The 15,986-nt window shown below is 39.3% G+C and overlaps 1 protein-coding gene across 1 annotated transcript; it reads right to left on the bottom strand.

Moving 5' to 3' along the window:
• Positions 1-11,585: 11,585 nt before the first annotated feature.
• LOC121310215 (insulin-induced gene 1 protein-like) lies at positions 11,586-15,491 on the bottom strand. The gene is made up of 4 exons (XM_041243517.1): positions 15,179-15,491; positions 14,671-14,837; positions 14,307-14,406; positions 11,586-12,919 (listed from the first exon to the last, which is right to left on the bottom strand). Exons 1-4 carry the CDS (start codon positions 15,452-15,454, stop codon positions 12,890-12,892), a joined length of 573 nt encoding a protein of 190 aa, XP_041099451.1. The 5' UTR covers positions 15,455-15,491; the 3' UTR covers positions 11,586-12,889.
• Between the last annotated feature and the right edge of the window lie 495 nt (positions 15,492-15,986).

Below are 15,986 nucleotides of genomic sequence, written 5' to 3'. Positions count from 1 at the left end.
TGATTTTCTCAGTTCAGATTTAATTATGAAATGACTTAGAAAAGGGTGTTAGAGTGTATGTTGTAAGGAAGCAGTATCCTTGTAGGTGACATCTCATATCCAAGCGTTTTAAGCAAATTCAGAACTGTAGGATAGTATATCCCCTTCGCTCACGGATTTGTACTTTCATTGTGTGAAATATGACATTTTAAAATAGTTTGTGTGAACTTTGTGTGAACATCGCACAGACAAAATAAAAAATAAATAAAAAAAACCCAATACATATGCGTTATAAGATAGATAGATAGACTCGGTGACTGAAGGGGATATACCTCCAGAGGCAACATGTGTTTCTCACTGTGTAAACGACACCATGTATTATAATAACAGTACTAAGAATTAAAAACAAAATGACTGCTTGTTGAATAGCGAAGTTCTAACACAGGTAACAGGGACGTGTTAAAGCAAGTTCTTACAGTCGAGCCTGGGGAAATCTGTCTAGAAAACCGCGGTAAAGCTTCACGTTGTAAATTGTCCATCATAACAACACCATCACTATTTTGGAGTTCTTTATGTGCGTCACTGTAAAGCTAACGAAACGGGGCTTCACTTAGATACAGTGGTTCTAATTTATAAGCGTGAATAGAAGTCGTTTTTATTAATGGACTAGTGCTATTCCTTTAAAGGAGGAGGCAGAACCCCCCTTTCAAACGATACCCTTAAATTCCTCTTCAGAGACAAAACCCCCTTTTCAAACGATACCTTTAAATTCCTCTTCAGAGACAGAACCCCCCTTTCAAACGATACCTTTAAATTACTCTTCAGAGACAGAACCCTCTTTTCAAACGATACCTTTAAACTCCTCTTCAGAGACAGAATCCCCCTTTCAAACGATACCTTTAAATTCCTCTTCAGAGACAGAACCCCCTTTTCAAACGATACCTTTAAATTCCTCTTCAGAGACAGAACCCTCTTTCAAACGATACCTTTAAATTCCTCTTCAGAGACAGAACCCCCTTTTCAAACAATACCTTTAAATTCCTCTTCAGAGACAGAACCCCCTCTTTCAAACGATACCTTTAAATTCCTCTTCAGAGACAGAACCCCCCTTTCAAACGATAACTTTAAATTACTCTTCAGAGACAGAACCCTCTTTTCAAACGATACCTTTAAACTCCTCTTCAGAGACAGAATCCCCCTTTCAAACGATACTTTTAAATTCCTCTTCAGAGACAGAACCCCCTTTTCAAACGATACCTTTAAATTCCTCTTCAGAGACAGAACCCTCTTTCAAACGATACCTTTAAATTCCTCTTCAGAGACAGAACCCTCTTTTCAAACGATACCTTTAAATTCCTCTTCAGAGACAGAACCCCCCTTTCAAACGATACCTTTAAATTCCTCTTCAGAGACAGAACCCTCTTTCAAACGATACCTTTAAATTCCTCTTCAGAGACAGAACCCCCTTTCAAACGATACCTTTAAACTCCTCTTCAGAGACAGAACCCCCTTTTCAAACGATACCCTTAAATTCCTCTTCAGAGACAGAACCCCCCTTTCAAACAATACCTTTAAATTACTCTTCAGAGACAGAACCCTCTTTTCAAACGATACCTTTAAACTCCTCTTCAGAGACAGAACCCCCCCTTTCAAACGATACCTTTAAATTCCTCTTCAGAGACAGAACCCTCTTTCAAACGATACCTTTAAATTCCTCTTCAGAGACAGAACCCCCTTTCAAATGATACTGTGGCAGAGCAAAGCTCTGCCCTTTAAATTGGCAGGGATGGGGTTAACTTCCCCTACCTGCCTGGGTTTATTATGTTCAGGTGGCTGGGGTTGATTAGTTGATTAGGTTGATTAACGATCAATCAGCGCCCAGCCACCTGATATAAAAGGAGGCCTCTGCTTCTCATTTGGGGAGAGGGAGCTGAGGAAGCAGGTTGTTTTTTTTTGGTTGTTTGGAAAGCTTGAATCCAGTGAAGGCATTGCCCAGCCTGGAGATTGTTATTTTTGTAGATTTTGCTTTTTGTCTTTCTTTGTGTTTAAATTGTTTTGTTTTGGCCCTTGTGCTCTTTCATTTTTGTGTTTATTTATAATAAAATAGTTATTTTTTTGAACTACAGTCTGTCTCTGGGTCTCTATCCACTCGCCAGCCTGCCACAGATACCTTTAAATTCCTCTTCAGAGACAGAACCCCCCTTTCAAACGATACCTTTAAATTCCTCTTCAGAGACAGAACCCTCTTTCAAACGATACCTTTAAATTCCTCTTCAGAGACAGAACCCTCTTTTCAAACGATACCTTTAAACTCCTCTTCAGAGACAGAATCCCCCTTTCAAACGATACTTTTAAATTCCTCTTCAGAGACAGAACCCCCCCTTTCAAACGATACCTTTAAATTCCTCTTCAGAGACAGAACCCCCTTTTCAAACGATACCTTTAAATTCCTCTTCAGAGACAGAACCCCCCTTTCAAACGATACCTTTAAACTCCTCTTCAGAGACAGAACCCCCTTTTCAAACGATACCTTTAAATTCCTCTTCAGAGACAGAACCCCCCTTTCAAACGATACCTTTAAACTCCTCTTCAGAGACAGAACCCCCCCTTTCAAACGATACCTTTAAACTCCTCTTCAGAGACAGAACCCCCTTTTCAAACTATACTTTTAAACTCCTCTTCAGAAACAGAACCCCCTTTTCAAACGATACCTTTAAACTCCTCTTCAGAGACAGAACCCCCCTTTCAAACGATACCTTTAAACTCCTCTTCAGAGACAGAACCCCCCCTTTCAAACGATACCTTTAAATTCCTCTTCAGAGACAGAACCCCCCTTTCAAACGATACCTTTAAATTCCTCTTCAGAGACAGAACCCCCCTTTCAAACGATACCTTTAAACTCCTCTTCAGAGACAGAACCCCCCTTTCAAACGATACCTTTAAATTCCTCTTCAGAGACAGAACCCCCCCTTTCAAACGATACCTTTATATTCCTCTTCAGAGACAGAACCCCCTTTCAAACGATATCTTTAAATTCCTCTTCAGAGACAGAACCCCCCTTTCAAACGATACCTTTAAATTCCTCTTCAGAGACAGAACCCCCTTTTCAAACGATACCTTTAAATTCCTCTTCAGAGACAGAACCCCCTTTCAAACGATACCTTTAAATTCCTCTTCAGAGACAGAACCCCCCCTTTCAAACGATACCTTTAAACTCCTCTTCAGAGACAGAACCCCCCCTTTCAAACGATACCTTTAAATTCCTCTTCAGAGACAGAACCCCCCTTTCAAACGATACCTTTAAATTCCTCTTCAGAGACAGAACCCCCCTTTCAAACGATACCTTTAAACTCCTCTTCAGAGACAGAACCCTCTTTCAAACGATACCTTTAAACTCCTCTTCAGAGACAGAACCCCCCTTTCAAACGATACCTTTAAATTCCTCTTCAGAGACAGAACCCCCCTTTCAAACGATACCTTTAAATTCCTCTTCAGAGACAGAACCCTCTTTCAAACGATACCTTTAAATTCCTCTTCAGAGACAGAACCCCCTTTCAAACGATACCTTTAAATTCCTCTTCAGAGACAGAACCCCCCTTTCAAACGATACCTTTAAATTCCTCTTCAGAGACAGAACCCCCTTTTCAAAGCCTTAACTCCAGTCCTTAATTAACATGCCTTGTTAACTTTCTCATTTCTGAAATCCACTTCAATCCCAGCACTTCTGAAATCCACTTCAATCCCAGCACTTCTGAAATCCACTCCAATCCCAGCATTTCTGAAATCCACTCCAATCCTAGTATTTCTGAAATCCACTCCAATCCCAGTATTTCTGAAATCCACTCCAATCCCAGCATTTCTGAAATCCACTCCAATCCCAGCATTTCTGAAATCCACTCCAATCCCAGCATTTCTGAAATCCACTCCAATCCCAGCATTTCTGAAATCCACTCCAATCCCAGCATTTCTGAAATCCACTCCAATCCCAGCATTTCTGAAATCCACTCCAATCCCAGCATTTCTGAAATCCACTTCAATCCCAGCATTTCTGAAATCTACTCAAATCCCAGCATTTCTGAAATCCACTCCAATCCCAGCATTTCTGAAATCCACTCCAATCCCAGCACTTCTGAAATCCACTCCAATCCCAGCACTTCTGAAATCCACTCCAATCCCAGCATTTCTGAAATCCACTCCAATCCCAGCACTTCTGAAATCCACTCCAATCCCAGCATTTCTGAAATCCACTCCAATCCCAGCACTTCTGAAATCCACTCCAATCCCAGCATTTCTGAAATCCACTCCAATCCCAGCATTTCTGAAATCCACTCCAATCCCAGCATTTCTGAAATCCACTCCAATCCCAGCACTTCTGAAATCCACTCCAATCCCAGCATTTGTGAAATCCACTCCAATCCCAGCATTTCTGAAATCCACTCCAATCCCAGCACCTCTGAAATCCACTCCAATCCCAGCACTTCTGAAATCCACTCCAATCCCAGCACTTCTGAAATCCACTCCAATCCCAGCATTTCTGAAATCCACTTCAATCCCAGCATTTCTGAAATCCACTCCAATCCCAGCATTTCTGAAATCCACTCCAATCCCAGCATTTGTGAAATCCACTCCAATCCCAGCATTTCTGAAATCCACTCCAATCCCAGCACCTCTGAAATCCACTCCAATCCCAGCACTTCTGAAATCCACTCCAATCCCAGCACTTCTGAAATCCACTCCAATCCCAGCATTTCTGAAATCCACTTCAATCCCAGCATTTCTGAAATCCACTTCAATCCCAGCATTTCTGAAATCCACTCCAATCCCAGCATTTGTGAAATCCACTCCAATCCCAGCATTTCTGAAATCCACTCCAATCCCAGCACCTCTGAAATCCACTCCAATCCCAGCACTTCTGAAATCCACTCCAATCCCAGCATTTCTGAAATCCACTCCAATCCCAGCATTTCTTATGTCGTGCTGGTGATGGTCTGCTGTCACTTTGGAATGAGAATAAAGTTAAATAGTTTATGCTGGAATAATAATAATAATAATAATAATAAATAATAATAATAATAATAATAATAATAATAAAATAATAATAATAATAATAATAATGTGTCTTTAGTATCAGAACTGGAATATCTTCCCTTTCATGTCCAGCATGTCTCGTGGAATTGGTACTCCTGTGTGCTTCATTTATTCAGCAGCCTTATCATTTAAAGGTCTGCTTGTTTGAGGAATGAGACAAGGCTTCATACAACCCCTTGCATATGTGTTGACTTGCGCCCTGCATCGCCCAAAGCGTTTAGATGTGTGTGTGTGTGTGTGTGTTTAACCACAATTTCTATTAGCATGTGGGTGTGCATCTTTAACCACAATTTCTATTAGCATGTGGGTGTGCATCTTAGCATGTGTGTGTGTGTGTTTAACCACAATTTCTATTAGCATGTGGGTGTGCATCTTTAACCACAATTTCTATTAGCATGTGGGTGTGCATCTTTAACCACAATTTCTATTTGCATGTGTGTGTGTTTTACCATGATTCTTATTTTTATATGTGTGTGTTCAACCATGATTCCCACTTACATGTGCGTGTGTTTAACCTTGCATTTGCATGTGTTTGTTAATCCTTGATTGTACATTTGCATGTGTGTGAGTTAATCCATGATTCTTATGTTTACCCATAAATTTGTGTTAGTTTAGTGTACCCACACAATTGGACTATTAAACGTACACACACAAATGGTACTATGTGGTTAGTCACACTTAATTAATCTTATTTGGCAGTATGGTGTGGTACAATTTGTGTGAGATAAACGTACACAACCACGATCACCATTTGCATGTGTGGTGTTTTACCCATGACATCGGAAACCCATTCATGCATGTGGTGTGAGTTTAGGAGCCCATGAGACGAAATCGTGGACTGTGTTCCTTGTTTAACCATGACATAGGACAAATTATATTTGCACTAAACGTGTTTTCAGTGGTCACAGATCAGCTGACGGTATTCCCCCCCATGATTCCCATCATGCATGTGTGTGAGTGAGTGCTCTCAGCTGTCAGTCTTGCGCGCAGTAACACAACACAGATGCTTACTGTTAAAATATCTTGTCTTTAACCCAAGATTTGCACATCACCTGCTCACGCCACACTTCTGATTGAGAGCTCTCAGCTGTCAGTCTTGCACGCAGCAACACAACACAGATGCTTACTGTTAAAATATCTTGTCTTTAATCCCTTATTTGCACATCACAGGAGAGTAAAATGAGTAATCTCTGTATCCCTTGTATGAGAAGTGGGTAAACGCTATATTACCCAAATTAAAAGTAGGTAAATGCCGTTTACCTGCGTATACCCTCGACTTGTGTGTGTGTTTAACCGTGATTCCATTAAAACATGCTGCAGTCAAAAGATAAAAGCATTTTTCACATCTCATGTATTTATTTTATTCTCCATTTGAATGTTTAACCTTTTTATTATTATTGTTGTCACTGTATTTGTGTGTGGTTGAGGATAATTTTAGTTAGTCTTATTGAGGTTACCAGGCAACAAAGTCACCAACCCCAGTTCTGCTTTCCTAGAAAAAGGAGAACATTATGTTTCTGAGGTGGCTTTTTTTTTAATTATAATGTGTTTGTTTCTGTGTGTGTGTGTGTGTGTGTGTATATATATATATATATATATATATTATATATATATATAGATATATATATATATATTATATATAATAATTTGGAATTGGCAATTATTTTTCTTATTTTCTTCCCAAATTGAAATGTCCAATTATTTCTATTTCAACCCGACTCACAGCTGCCACCCCTATGCTGACTTGGGACAGAAGAAAACGGACACACGCGTCTTCCGAAATGTGTGCTGTCAGCCATCCGCTTCTTTTCACTCTGCAAGCCTGCCAGTGGTAGGGTCACTGGTGCATGGTGAGAAGAGGACACCCTGGCCGACCTAGGCCCTCCCCATCCGTGGCGGTACTTATTCAAATGTGCGGCGCCCCCGGGAGTTCCTGTCCACGGTCAGAAGTGGAATAGCCTTTTAAAGGTTATTATTGGGGAATATCAAGATATTTTTAAGGAATGAGGACAAATAGAACCTCCCCCCTTTGTCCTATGAATCATTTATTGTTTCTATAAATGATGTCAGTACTCTTATGTCTCGGGTTGGTTTATGGTGGCACAACCATCATAAAAACATAGAAATTACTGGAAATATCTGGACCTCGTCTGTCAAATATACAGAGCATAAGTGATTTTAAATGTCACAGAGCACAGCAGGGAAGGGCCAATTGGGAGTTTGCTTTCTATACTTAAATGATGTTAGGATGCGTACTTTCTTATTTCACTTTTAATGGTGATCAAGCAATTGAAACAATTGGTCTTAGAATTAGAACTCAGAATTGTATTTCAGCTGATTTCATCCCCCTTCAAAACATAATACATCAAACTAATACAGTGCCCTGGTGTATAAACAGAACATATAGTGGGTCTCAGTGATCAACTAGATGTGTGACTTGTGGTAACTCATGATACTGCAACAGCCTTATTATCAAGCCTTCCCTGAGATTCTGTATACCCTCCTCCTCCCCCTCCCCCTCCTCTCTCTCTCTCTCTCTCTCTCCTCTCTCTCTCTCTCTCTCTCTCTCTCCTCTCTCTTAACATAATAAGAGCAGTGTAATCAAATTATGTTGTATACACAATTTAAGGCTTACAAACCCAGTCCATAAATACGTAAAATAATCACACATAATTATTAAACAGTGTTACTTTTGAGCTTATTATAAAAAAAGAGAAATATGAGGTTCCATGACCGTTATGAGTAAGGCACCATTTTTAATTCTCAATAATAAATGTCATTGCAATATTCAAAGAAATGTTAGGTTTAACCTTGATTAGTGAGCACGCTGTCACTTAGTAACATTGTGTAAGTCAAATCTCTTTATAAAATGAAGTTACTAATTAATGTAAATTTTTGTATATGACCTTGACCTACTGCCGACAAGATTTAAAAGTCAAAGTTATTTAATTACTGTACCTATTCTAGATGTGTTTTAATGCTCTTTTATTTTCTTAAAATAGATCATTTGTTAAAAATAATATGGGATGTGCACAGAGAATACTCTCATTAAATCTCATACTCTCATTTTTTTTTCTTTAATCTTTAACTTTCATGTGAGAATAAAGAGGCTGGTAGCTCTCTGACACCCCCTCGAGTTCCTGAGTGTAAAGTGGCAGCTGGCTTGGTCCTGGGATCGAATGACGCTCAACGACCTTCAGTGATCACGTGCTCTTGTTGTGTGGAGTTGCTGCAGTGACAGGATGGAATTGGAGATTCTTAATTAAACACACAGACACACCTAATACAGCTGGAAGTCCACCTTAAGTCGACTTTTGGAGCATCCAGTTTGAACAACTTTTATTGTGAAAGTAAAGGCAATAACTTAGAGGTATACGGTTTTTCAGAACAGAAAGCCTTTTTTTTATTTATTTTTTAACAATCCGTGAGCCCCCCCAACACTAAAACTCGGAGGTGAAGTAAGGTGCACCTGTCCTATGCAGGATTGTAAGATGTACAATGATTTATCTATCCAGCCACGTAACCTGTGAATTGAATGACAACAGGAGGAACATTATATATGATTTAGTGTTATGTTATTCATAACTTATATATAAAGTCCCTCCGGGATGGATTCTAGAAAGCTGGCGGTTACAGCGGATATGCTTGCATGGTATTTCAGGAACGACCACAAAAGAGCTTGGGTGCTCCGTTAGCTAAGGCAACTGAACAGAACCCCTAGTTGCTGTGCCTTATAATAGGCTTCAATTAACACCTTGACACACCTTAATACTCCTACCCTCAATTAGACTTACCCCCTTTATCAACACCTGCAAACCGTTAAGAATTAGTTTACTGCACTATTCAAGCAAAACTGACATTAAACATATTTCTGAATTGCAGCAAAATATACATTTATAAAGAACAAGTGTGGTGGCAGCTGGAGAAATGGACATGTGCAGTGTCAAGCAAAGCATTAAGATGAACAATACAGCTTGTTTACTACCTGCCATTAGGGTTTGTATTGTGAACCATAACCAAGGATGGATAGGCTTGAACATATTTAACTAAAATAATATTAACAAAATACCTGTTTTAAAGTACAAATAATGTTTTCTATTCTTATTTTGAACAGGATTTTTCAATACTATTTATAAGAACTACTGTATTTTGTAAATAGTATTATAAAATAGAAAATGTCTTTAGAAAATCTCTCTCTCTCTCTCTCTCTCTCTCTCTCTCTCTCTCTCTCTTCTCTCTCTCTATATATATATATATATATATATATATATATATAATTCGGCAGGGGGTGTACGTTGGAACCGAAAACAGGTGCAATCAAGATGAATCTCTCTAGGGTAAAACAGCTGGTTATTCACTTTCTTCTGTAGCTCAAGGAGCAGTTGCAGAACTATGAAAACAACCTGGTAAAAATGAAGCTGAAATGGTGGTTTTCCACTGTATTGGGGGCATGATTGGATTGCATGCTATGTTGATTATATCTTGCAGATGTTTTTTGCAGGCCACTGTTAGTGTGTGCTTTAAATGGTTTGTATGAATTAGGGAGGGACTTCTACATATTGTCCCATAGCTGTCCAAATATGAAAATAATGGGCTCCTCTTACTTTACCCTAGTTTTCTTTCAGCTGTCACAATTATTGTATAGAATGTAAAATAAACAAATCGAGTCAGCAGGGGTAACCAATTTATATATTTCAAAAGAAACACTTTTACTGCAAAGGGAGAATTGAGGCACTTGGTACGCTGGGTGGGGATACTCATGACAGTTCTATAAATTCAGTTATATCTGAAAACTGTCAAATCGGCCAGAATCTTCAGTGCAAAAGGTTAACTGTCATTCCCTTGGTAGGTAAAAATAGGGAGCTGCCTTTGAAGGGAAGAGACTGCCAGAGAGGGGAGAGAGACGAGACAAGAGAGACCGGAGAGCAGCTGCTGAGTCTGGTGTCGGGTTTGGATTCCGTCAGATTTAAAGGGGATGCTGTCAGCAACACAGCTCACAGTTCTCTTTTAATAAAATAATTAGTGTTATTTTAAAAAATGTGCAAGGCAGTAACCTGTTTTAGGGAGCACAGCGTTGTTTTCAAAAAGGTTAGAAATGACAGCATGATAAAGCTCTCACATTACTGAGAAGGAAAATAGCTGGAAAATACTGTCCAGTTGCAAACAGCATATAATATAAAACAGTGAATTATCGAGGCAGGCCAAGATCTGCCAATGACAGCGAGCCAGCAGACACAGTAGATTTGAATTCCTCTGCTTTAGATGCAAAAATTATGTCACTTGATAGGGAATTCCACAAATGTGTTGTCCTGTTGTACAAACTATTATTACCTGACATGTTTACCATTTCTAACAGGTAGACAGGTAACCTTTCTTGCTGTAACATAACAGAAGTGCACAGCAAATCGATTTCTGAGTTTTAAACAAGAAAATGGCCCTTCTAGTCACAGTGCTGTAACAGCAAATGTCCAGCAGGTGTCATTGGTGTATACATCTACTGTGTACACTTGCAATTCTGATACATCACCCTTCAGCCACTGTGTGCATATATGTAACATGTAATATTTCCTATTTTTGCATTTATGTTATAATGCAAACAGTATATGTTTTGACAGGGCAGCTTCTTAAACTCCAGAGTTTACAATGGGTCTTCACATTTGCATGAACTGTTGGTACATTATGCCCCTAGTCGTACCCTGAGATCGGCAAATGCTGCCCTTCTGGTTGCTCCTAAAGATCTGCTGCAGTCAGGAGGGTCGAGTTAGTAGGAGTTCTGCTCCCTGCCACTGGAACTCTATTCCAAATGGTTTGAGCTGGATTGCTAGGCTGTTGGCTTCCTTTTTATTTTATTGTTTTTATTGTAAAGTGCCCTGGGCTGCGTCACATGAAGAGCGCTATATAAAAGAACATTTTATTGTATTGTTTAATGTTTTCAAATTTCAATCGTGACTGTTACAGCAGGGGTTCCCAAACTGTCACAACAACATGCTGCTGAACAGGTGGGCCTCAGTGCCTAATGCTGCTGAACAGGTGGGACTCAGTGCCTAATGCTGCTGAACAGGTGGGACTCAGTGTCTAATGCTGCTGAACAGGTGGGCCTCAGTGTCTAATGCTGCTGAACAGGTGGGACTCAGTGTCTAATGCTGCTGAACAGGTGGGCCTCAGTGTCTAATGCTGCTGAACAGGTGGGACTCAGTGTCTAATGCTGCTGAACAGGTGGGACTCAGTGTCTAATGTTGCTGAACAGGTGGGACTCAGTGTCTAATGTTGCTGAACAGGTGGGACTCAGTGTCTAATGCTGCTGAACAGGTGGGCCTCAGTGTCTAATGCTGCTGAACAGGTGGGCCTCAGTGTCTAATGCTGCTGAACAGGTGGGACTCAGTGTCTAATCAACAGCCACTACTGAGCACAGATCCCTGAATCCAGTATGTCAGAAAAACTGTACATTCAGAACACCCTGGAATCAATCCTGAAAAGTACAGTTCCTTAGATTTAGAGATAAATAAAGAACATTCAAATACATTTTAATTTTATTTAAACAAATGAAAGTAAACATATACAAGACTCATGTACTGTACAGATTGCACTTTAATCACCTAGACCCAATTACTTGCAAACTAGGTCTAGCATGGGAATATGACTTTGATTACACAGAATAGCTATTGTACTGTATATGTAAGCTATACACAACTTCATATTTACAAATAATGAAACTTTCACACTGACAGAAGCACTCATTGCTATTTTACAAAGGCAATCACAGATTGCAAATCTTCTCTGATGAAAAAATCTCTGATGTTCCTAAATCTGCCCATTTGATGTAACAATGAAGTAATCCCAGTTCCGAGTTCCTGCCCATGTAATTTGGCATTATTATAAATTAGAAGGTTTGAAAGGCATTAACCAGGCTAATGGATTTCAAGTTAACAGTCAAGGGACATTCCCTATGACTCCACTGGGGATAAAACCTGCAGGGAATGGAATGGGCTAGTATTACAGATCACATCAAACTATTCTTTATCCTTACCTGAGAAAACAAAGTGATGCAGTCTTGATTATCTTTCTCAACTTAACAGAGCAGCAGCTTCACAGCTTACCAGGGCACAAACAGTTCTTCTATAGAGACGTTTCAGGGGGGTCAGTTCAGAATGTTTTGTTATAAACAGAACAAAGGTTGGAGCAAAGCCTGTTTATATAAATGTCTCTTGCATGAAACTACAATCATCCCTCTAGCCCAAGTCAAACAAAAAGGGCTCTAGGTTATTTCTACGCTATATTTTGCAACGCTTAAATATCAAAATGTGAAATCTGGGTGTGTTTATGCAAGAGTACTTATTGACCAATATTCTGCATGCCACACACATATTTTCTTGAACAACATTCTATATTCATGCAAACAATTGAAATATTTAGCACCATCTTTCTTTTTTTTTTTTTTCTGGACCTGTAGTCACAATTATTTTTTTCATTCCTACACAGTGAAATTGTCAAGCCAGTTATTTATAATTGCAGAATCTACAAAGCTGGTATAAAATCGGATGTTTTGGTAAAAAGAATCAGATGATACACTGGGCAATTAAGTCTATAAACTTTGGCCACAGTTTCATTGTACAATGCTCAACGACCGTCACTCTTGATTATGATATTATTTTCCTTCTGATCTTTTTCGTTGCTCCTCAGATATGTTACATGCCCAATTACATGTTCACTAAAATGACATTAAGATGTATGCTGTATTTGAGAATAAGAGCTCTGGAGAAGAAAGGGTCTGCATGTACTATATTCCTCCATATTGGCACCATGTCAATTCAAAATAGTACTTTTAGTCCATGTGGGGTTTTTCTGGAGCACCCTATGAAGAAATGAAAAACAATATGTATCAATTTAAAAGAAAGACTTACACTGACGACCACAAACTATTCAGTTTTCACAAAGCAACCAAAATCTGAAAAGATGACAAGTATGAAATCCAATCTCCAAAATCTAATGAGCACGCTTTCATATGAAGCGTACAAACCCCTAGAACAGGGTTGTAAGACAAAAAGCCACCTTGCTGGACAGGAGGTCAAAGTCAAGGTCATCCAGCACAGTCAGCATGGGTGGTTGCTACATCTTCCAAGCTTCAAGTCAATACACCAGACAGTACCAGAGATACAGCAGCAACCAATGCACCACACATCAGTGAAGACACCTCTTTGAATAGCTACCCTGGAAACCTGTCTTGAGTTGGTTGTACCCTACTGTATCTCTGGGACAAGCTGTTGTATTGACTGGAGACTTGGACAGTACAACAGCCAACTAGTGGTCGAGCTTCCTGACCTATCAAATCTGACTGCCAGACAGCGTAATGTATTCCCTTAATTACAGTGAGCAATTACCTTGACATAATCTGCTATTTCAATTAAGATGATCTGATAATAGGTGATTTTTGCCTGATATTTCGCTTTTTCTTTAGTAGGAGAGTCCCTAATTAGTTACCTCTATTGTACATTCCTTTTCTATAACTTCCATCTAAACTTAAAAGGTGTTATCTAATGAAATACATTTATACAATGTATCTGCAATTGTACCTTTGGACTCATTTCCATTATAGCATGAAGAATGTTTTTTAACCCTTTCGGTCCTGGCGGGACTGTAGCGCCATGCTAACACATGCCGTCGGAAATCACGCTGGAACCTCACGGGACTCCTAGGTCCCAGTCTGAGCTAGTGTCGAAATATACATAATCTTTTTTAGCCTGTTCTCACATACTCAATATAGAAGTTTAATCTTCAGCTTGACCAAAAATTCAGGACTGAAAGGGTTAAACAGTGGTGACGGGTTTGCTTTCGATGTGCTGGTTAGGGGGACTACATTATAGGTGTTCTAGAACAGTAGCATAGATTTGGAATTAAGATATATGAGGCTGTGTGGTCCAGTGGTTAAAGAAAAGGGCTTGTAACCAGGAGGTCCCCGGTTCAAATCCCAGCTCACTCACGGACTCACTGTGTGTCACCCTGTGTAAGTCATTTAACCTGCTTATGAAAAAATATGTTCCTTTGTTCCAAAATATGTCTTTCAGGTTTGACGTTGTTATAAGCGACACTGCAGCTGATGCATAGTTCACACACCCTAGTCTCTGTAAGTTTCCTTGGATAAAGGAGTCTGCTAAATAAACAAATAATTCTAGATTCTGAACTTAACATTACAGAAATGATAGAGACAGTCAGCATTGGAAAGCAGTAATAATACAACTTACCATTGCTAGCTGTCTTCCAATATTTCCCACAGTAACGCCTCCTGAGAAGAATATACAAGGAAGCCAGGAACGAATATACAGGAAGTCTGGCGATGTATACCTAGAATAAAAACAAAGATTACTTGTTCCACAGTGGAAATAAAAAAAAATTGATGTGTTCTTTAAGGAGTGAATTGAACTGGATAAAAAAAGACATCTGCACTAATTCTGCCAGCCCGCTCAAACAGACACACCAATGTCTGGATATGATGTCAATCAAGACACGCAGCAGCAGATCGTTTTGACTTTCTAAATGTATTATGAATGGTTTTGCATTTAATTTAAATTCGTCAGAGTCCCTGGCTTCATTGAGATGCATACTTACTGATAGACTCCATTGTAGACCAGAAACTGAGTGATCAGCGTTGCAAGAACGGCGATTGTAATTCCAAGACCAAACCCACTCCTTGATCGATCAAACGTCCACCACAGCCCCAAAGAGAGAGCAGCTAGTGTGAGTGACAGCTGGACATTGTTGGCAAAATCCAGTTTCTTTTAAGCAGAGTCAAGGGAAAATAAGGCTCTTTGTTACAGTGTATACACACACACATATATATATATATATATATATATATATATATATATATATATATATATATACATATATATATATACACAAATTAATTTTTAAATTCTGTAAGATGTCCTCTTAAAACAAATAGTAGATTTAAGACAGGAGAAAACGCTTTGAAAATATGTTCCTTTGTTCCAAAATACCATGGCACAGCTTCAGCTGACTGTACAGCATAAGCTACAAGAAAATCGAACAAGACTGGCTCAGTGAATTAGCCTGTACTACCAGTTTATGAAGGAAGAATGTGACTGAAGGATACAGCACTAGCATGGTTGATGCCCACAAAGACGGCGATGCATCTCATGACACTGGCCCATTCTCTCTTGAATTTGTGTGGCTCCCCCAGATGACTGTCAATGCAAGGGTACAGGAGACCCACCACAGCTGCAACAGAAAGACAGCAAATCGTGTTACTACACAACAGCAGCATGTTAGCACAGCCCCACAGTTTCTCAACCATCCCCTCTACAGACCACTCTCCCTGGCATGGACCAAAAAACACGTGTTTCACTGTTTTCAGGACTATAGCACTCATAAAGAAAGCAAATATTTCAACCCATTAAGTGCCAGTGTCCTCATTTGAGGACAGGCTACTTTGTCATTTTATTGGAGCATTTTTAACTTGCATCTACCTGTTATTTTCATGTTCTCTTTAACTATATTGTTATGATAACTTACTCTAATTTTGTTAACTGCAAAGTTAAGTCTAAATGCAATGTATCAAACTACATAAATACAGCTTGTGTTCTGATTAATTCAAATACATGTTACTTTGGTACAGAAAGGGTTAAAAATGTATTTTAAACTGCCACAAAGTTCGATTAAGGCAAACCAGGTAGGCAGCTCGGTTCCATTTTTGCCACAAATGATTACTTTCTCAAGGGCATGTCTTGTGAGGGGTAGAGCTGATTCTTGTCTTGCTGGGCTGGGTAAAGTGTAGCAGGTTAATTTGTGGATGTGGCAATGTGGCCATGCGGAAACTTTCAGGGATCTGCATTTCTTAGTTTTTTGATGATATTATATGATATTAATGTAAGAAAGAAGAAGAATACACACATTACAAACAG

This window comes from Polyodon spathula, unplaced genomic scaffold (genome assembly GCF_017654505.1).
Source record: "Polyodon spathula isolate WHYD16114869_AA unplaced genomic scaffold, ASM1765450v1 scaffolds_1855, whole genome shotgun sequence".
Taxonomy (NCBI): Eukaryota; Metazoa; Chordata; class Actinopteri; order Acipenseriformes; family Polyodontidae; genus Polyodon; species Polyodon spathula.
Note: the sequence above shows the minus strand (reverse complement) of the source record. Positions and strands in the feature narration are given on the sequence as shown.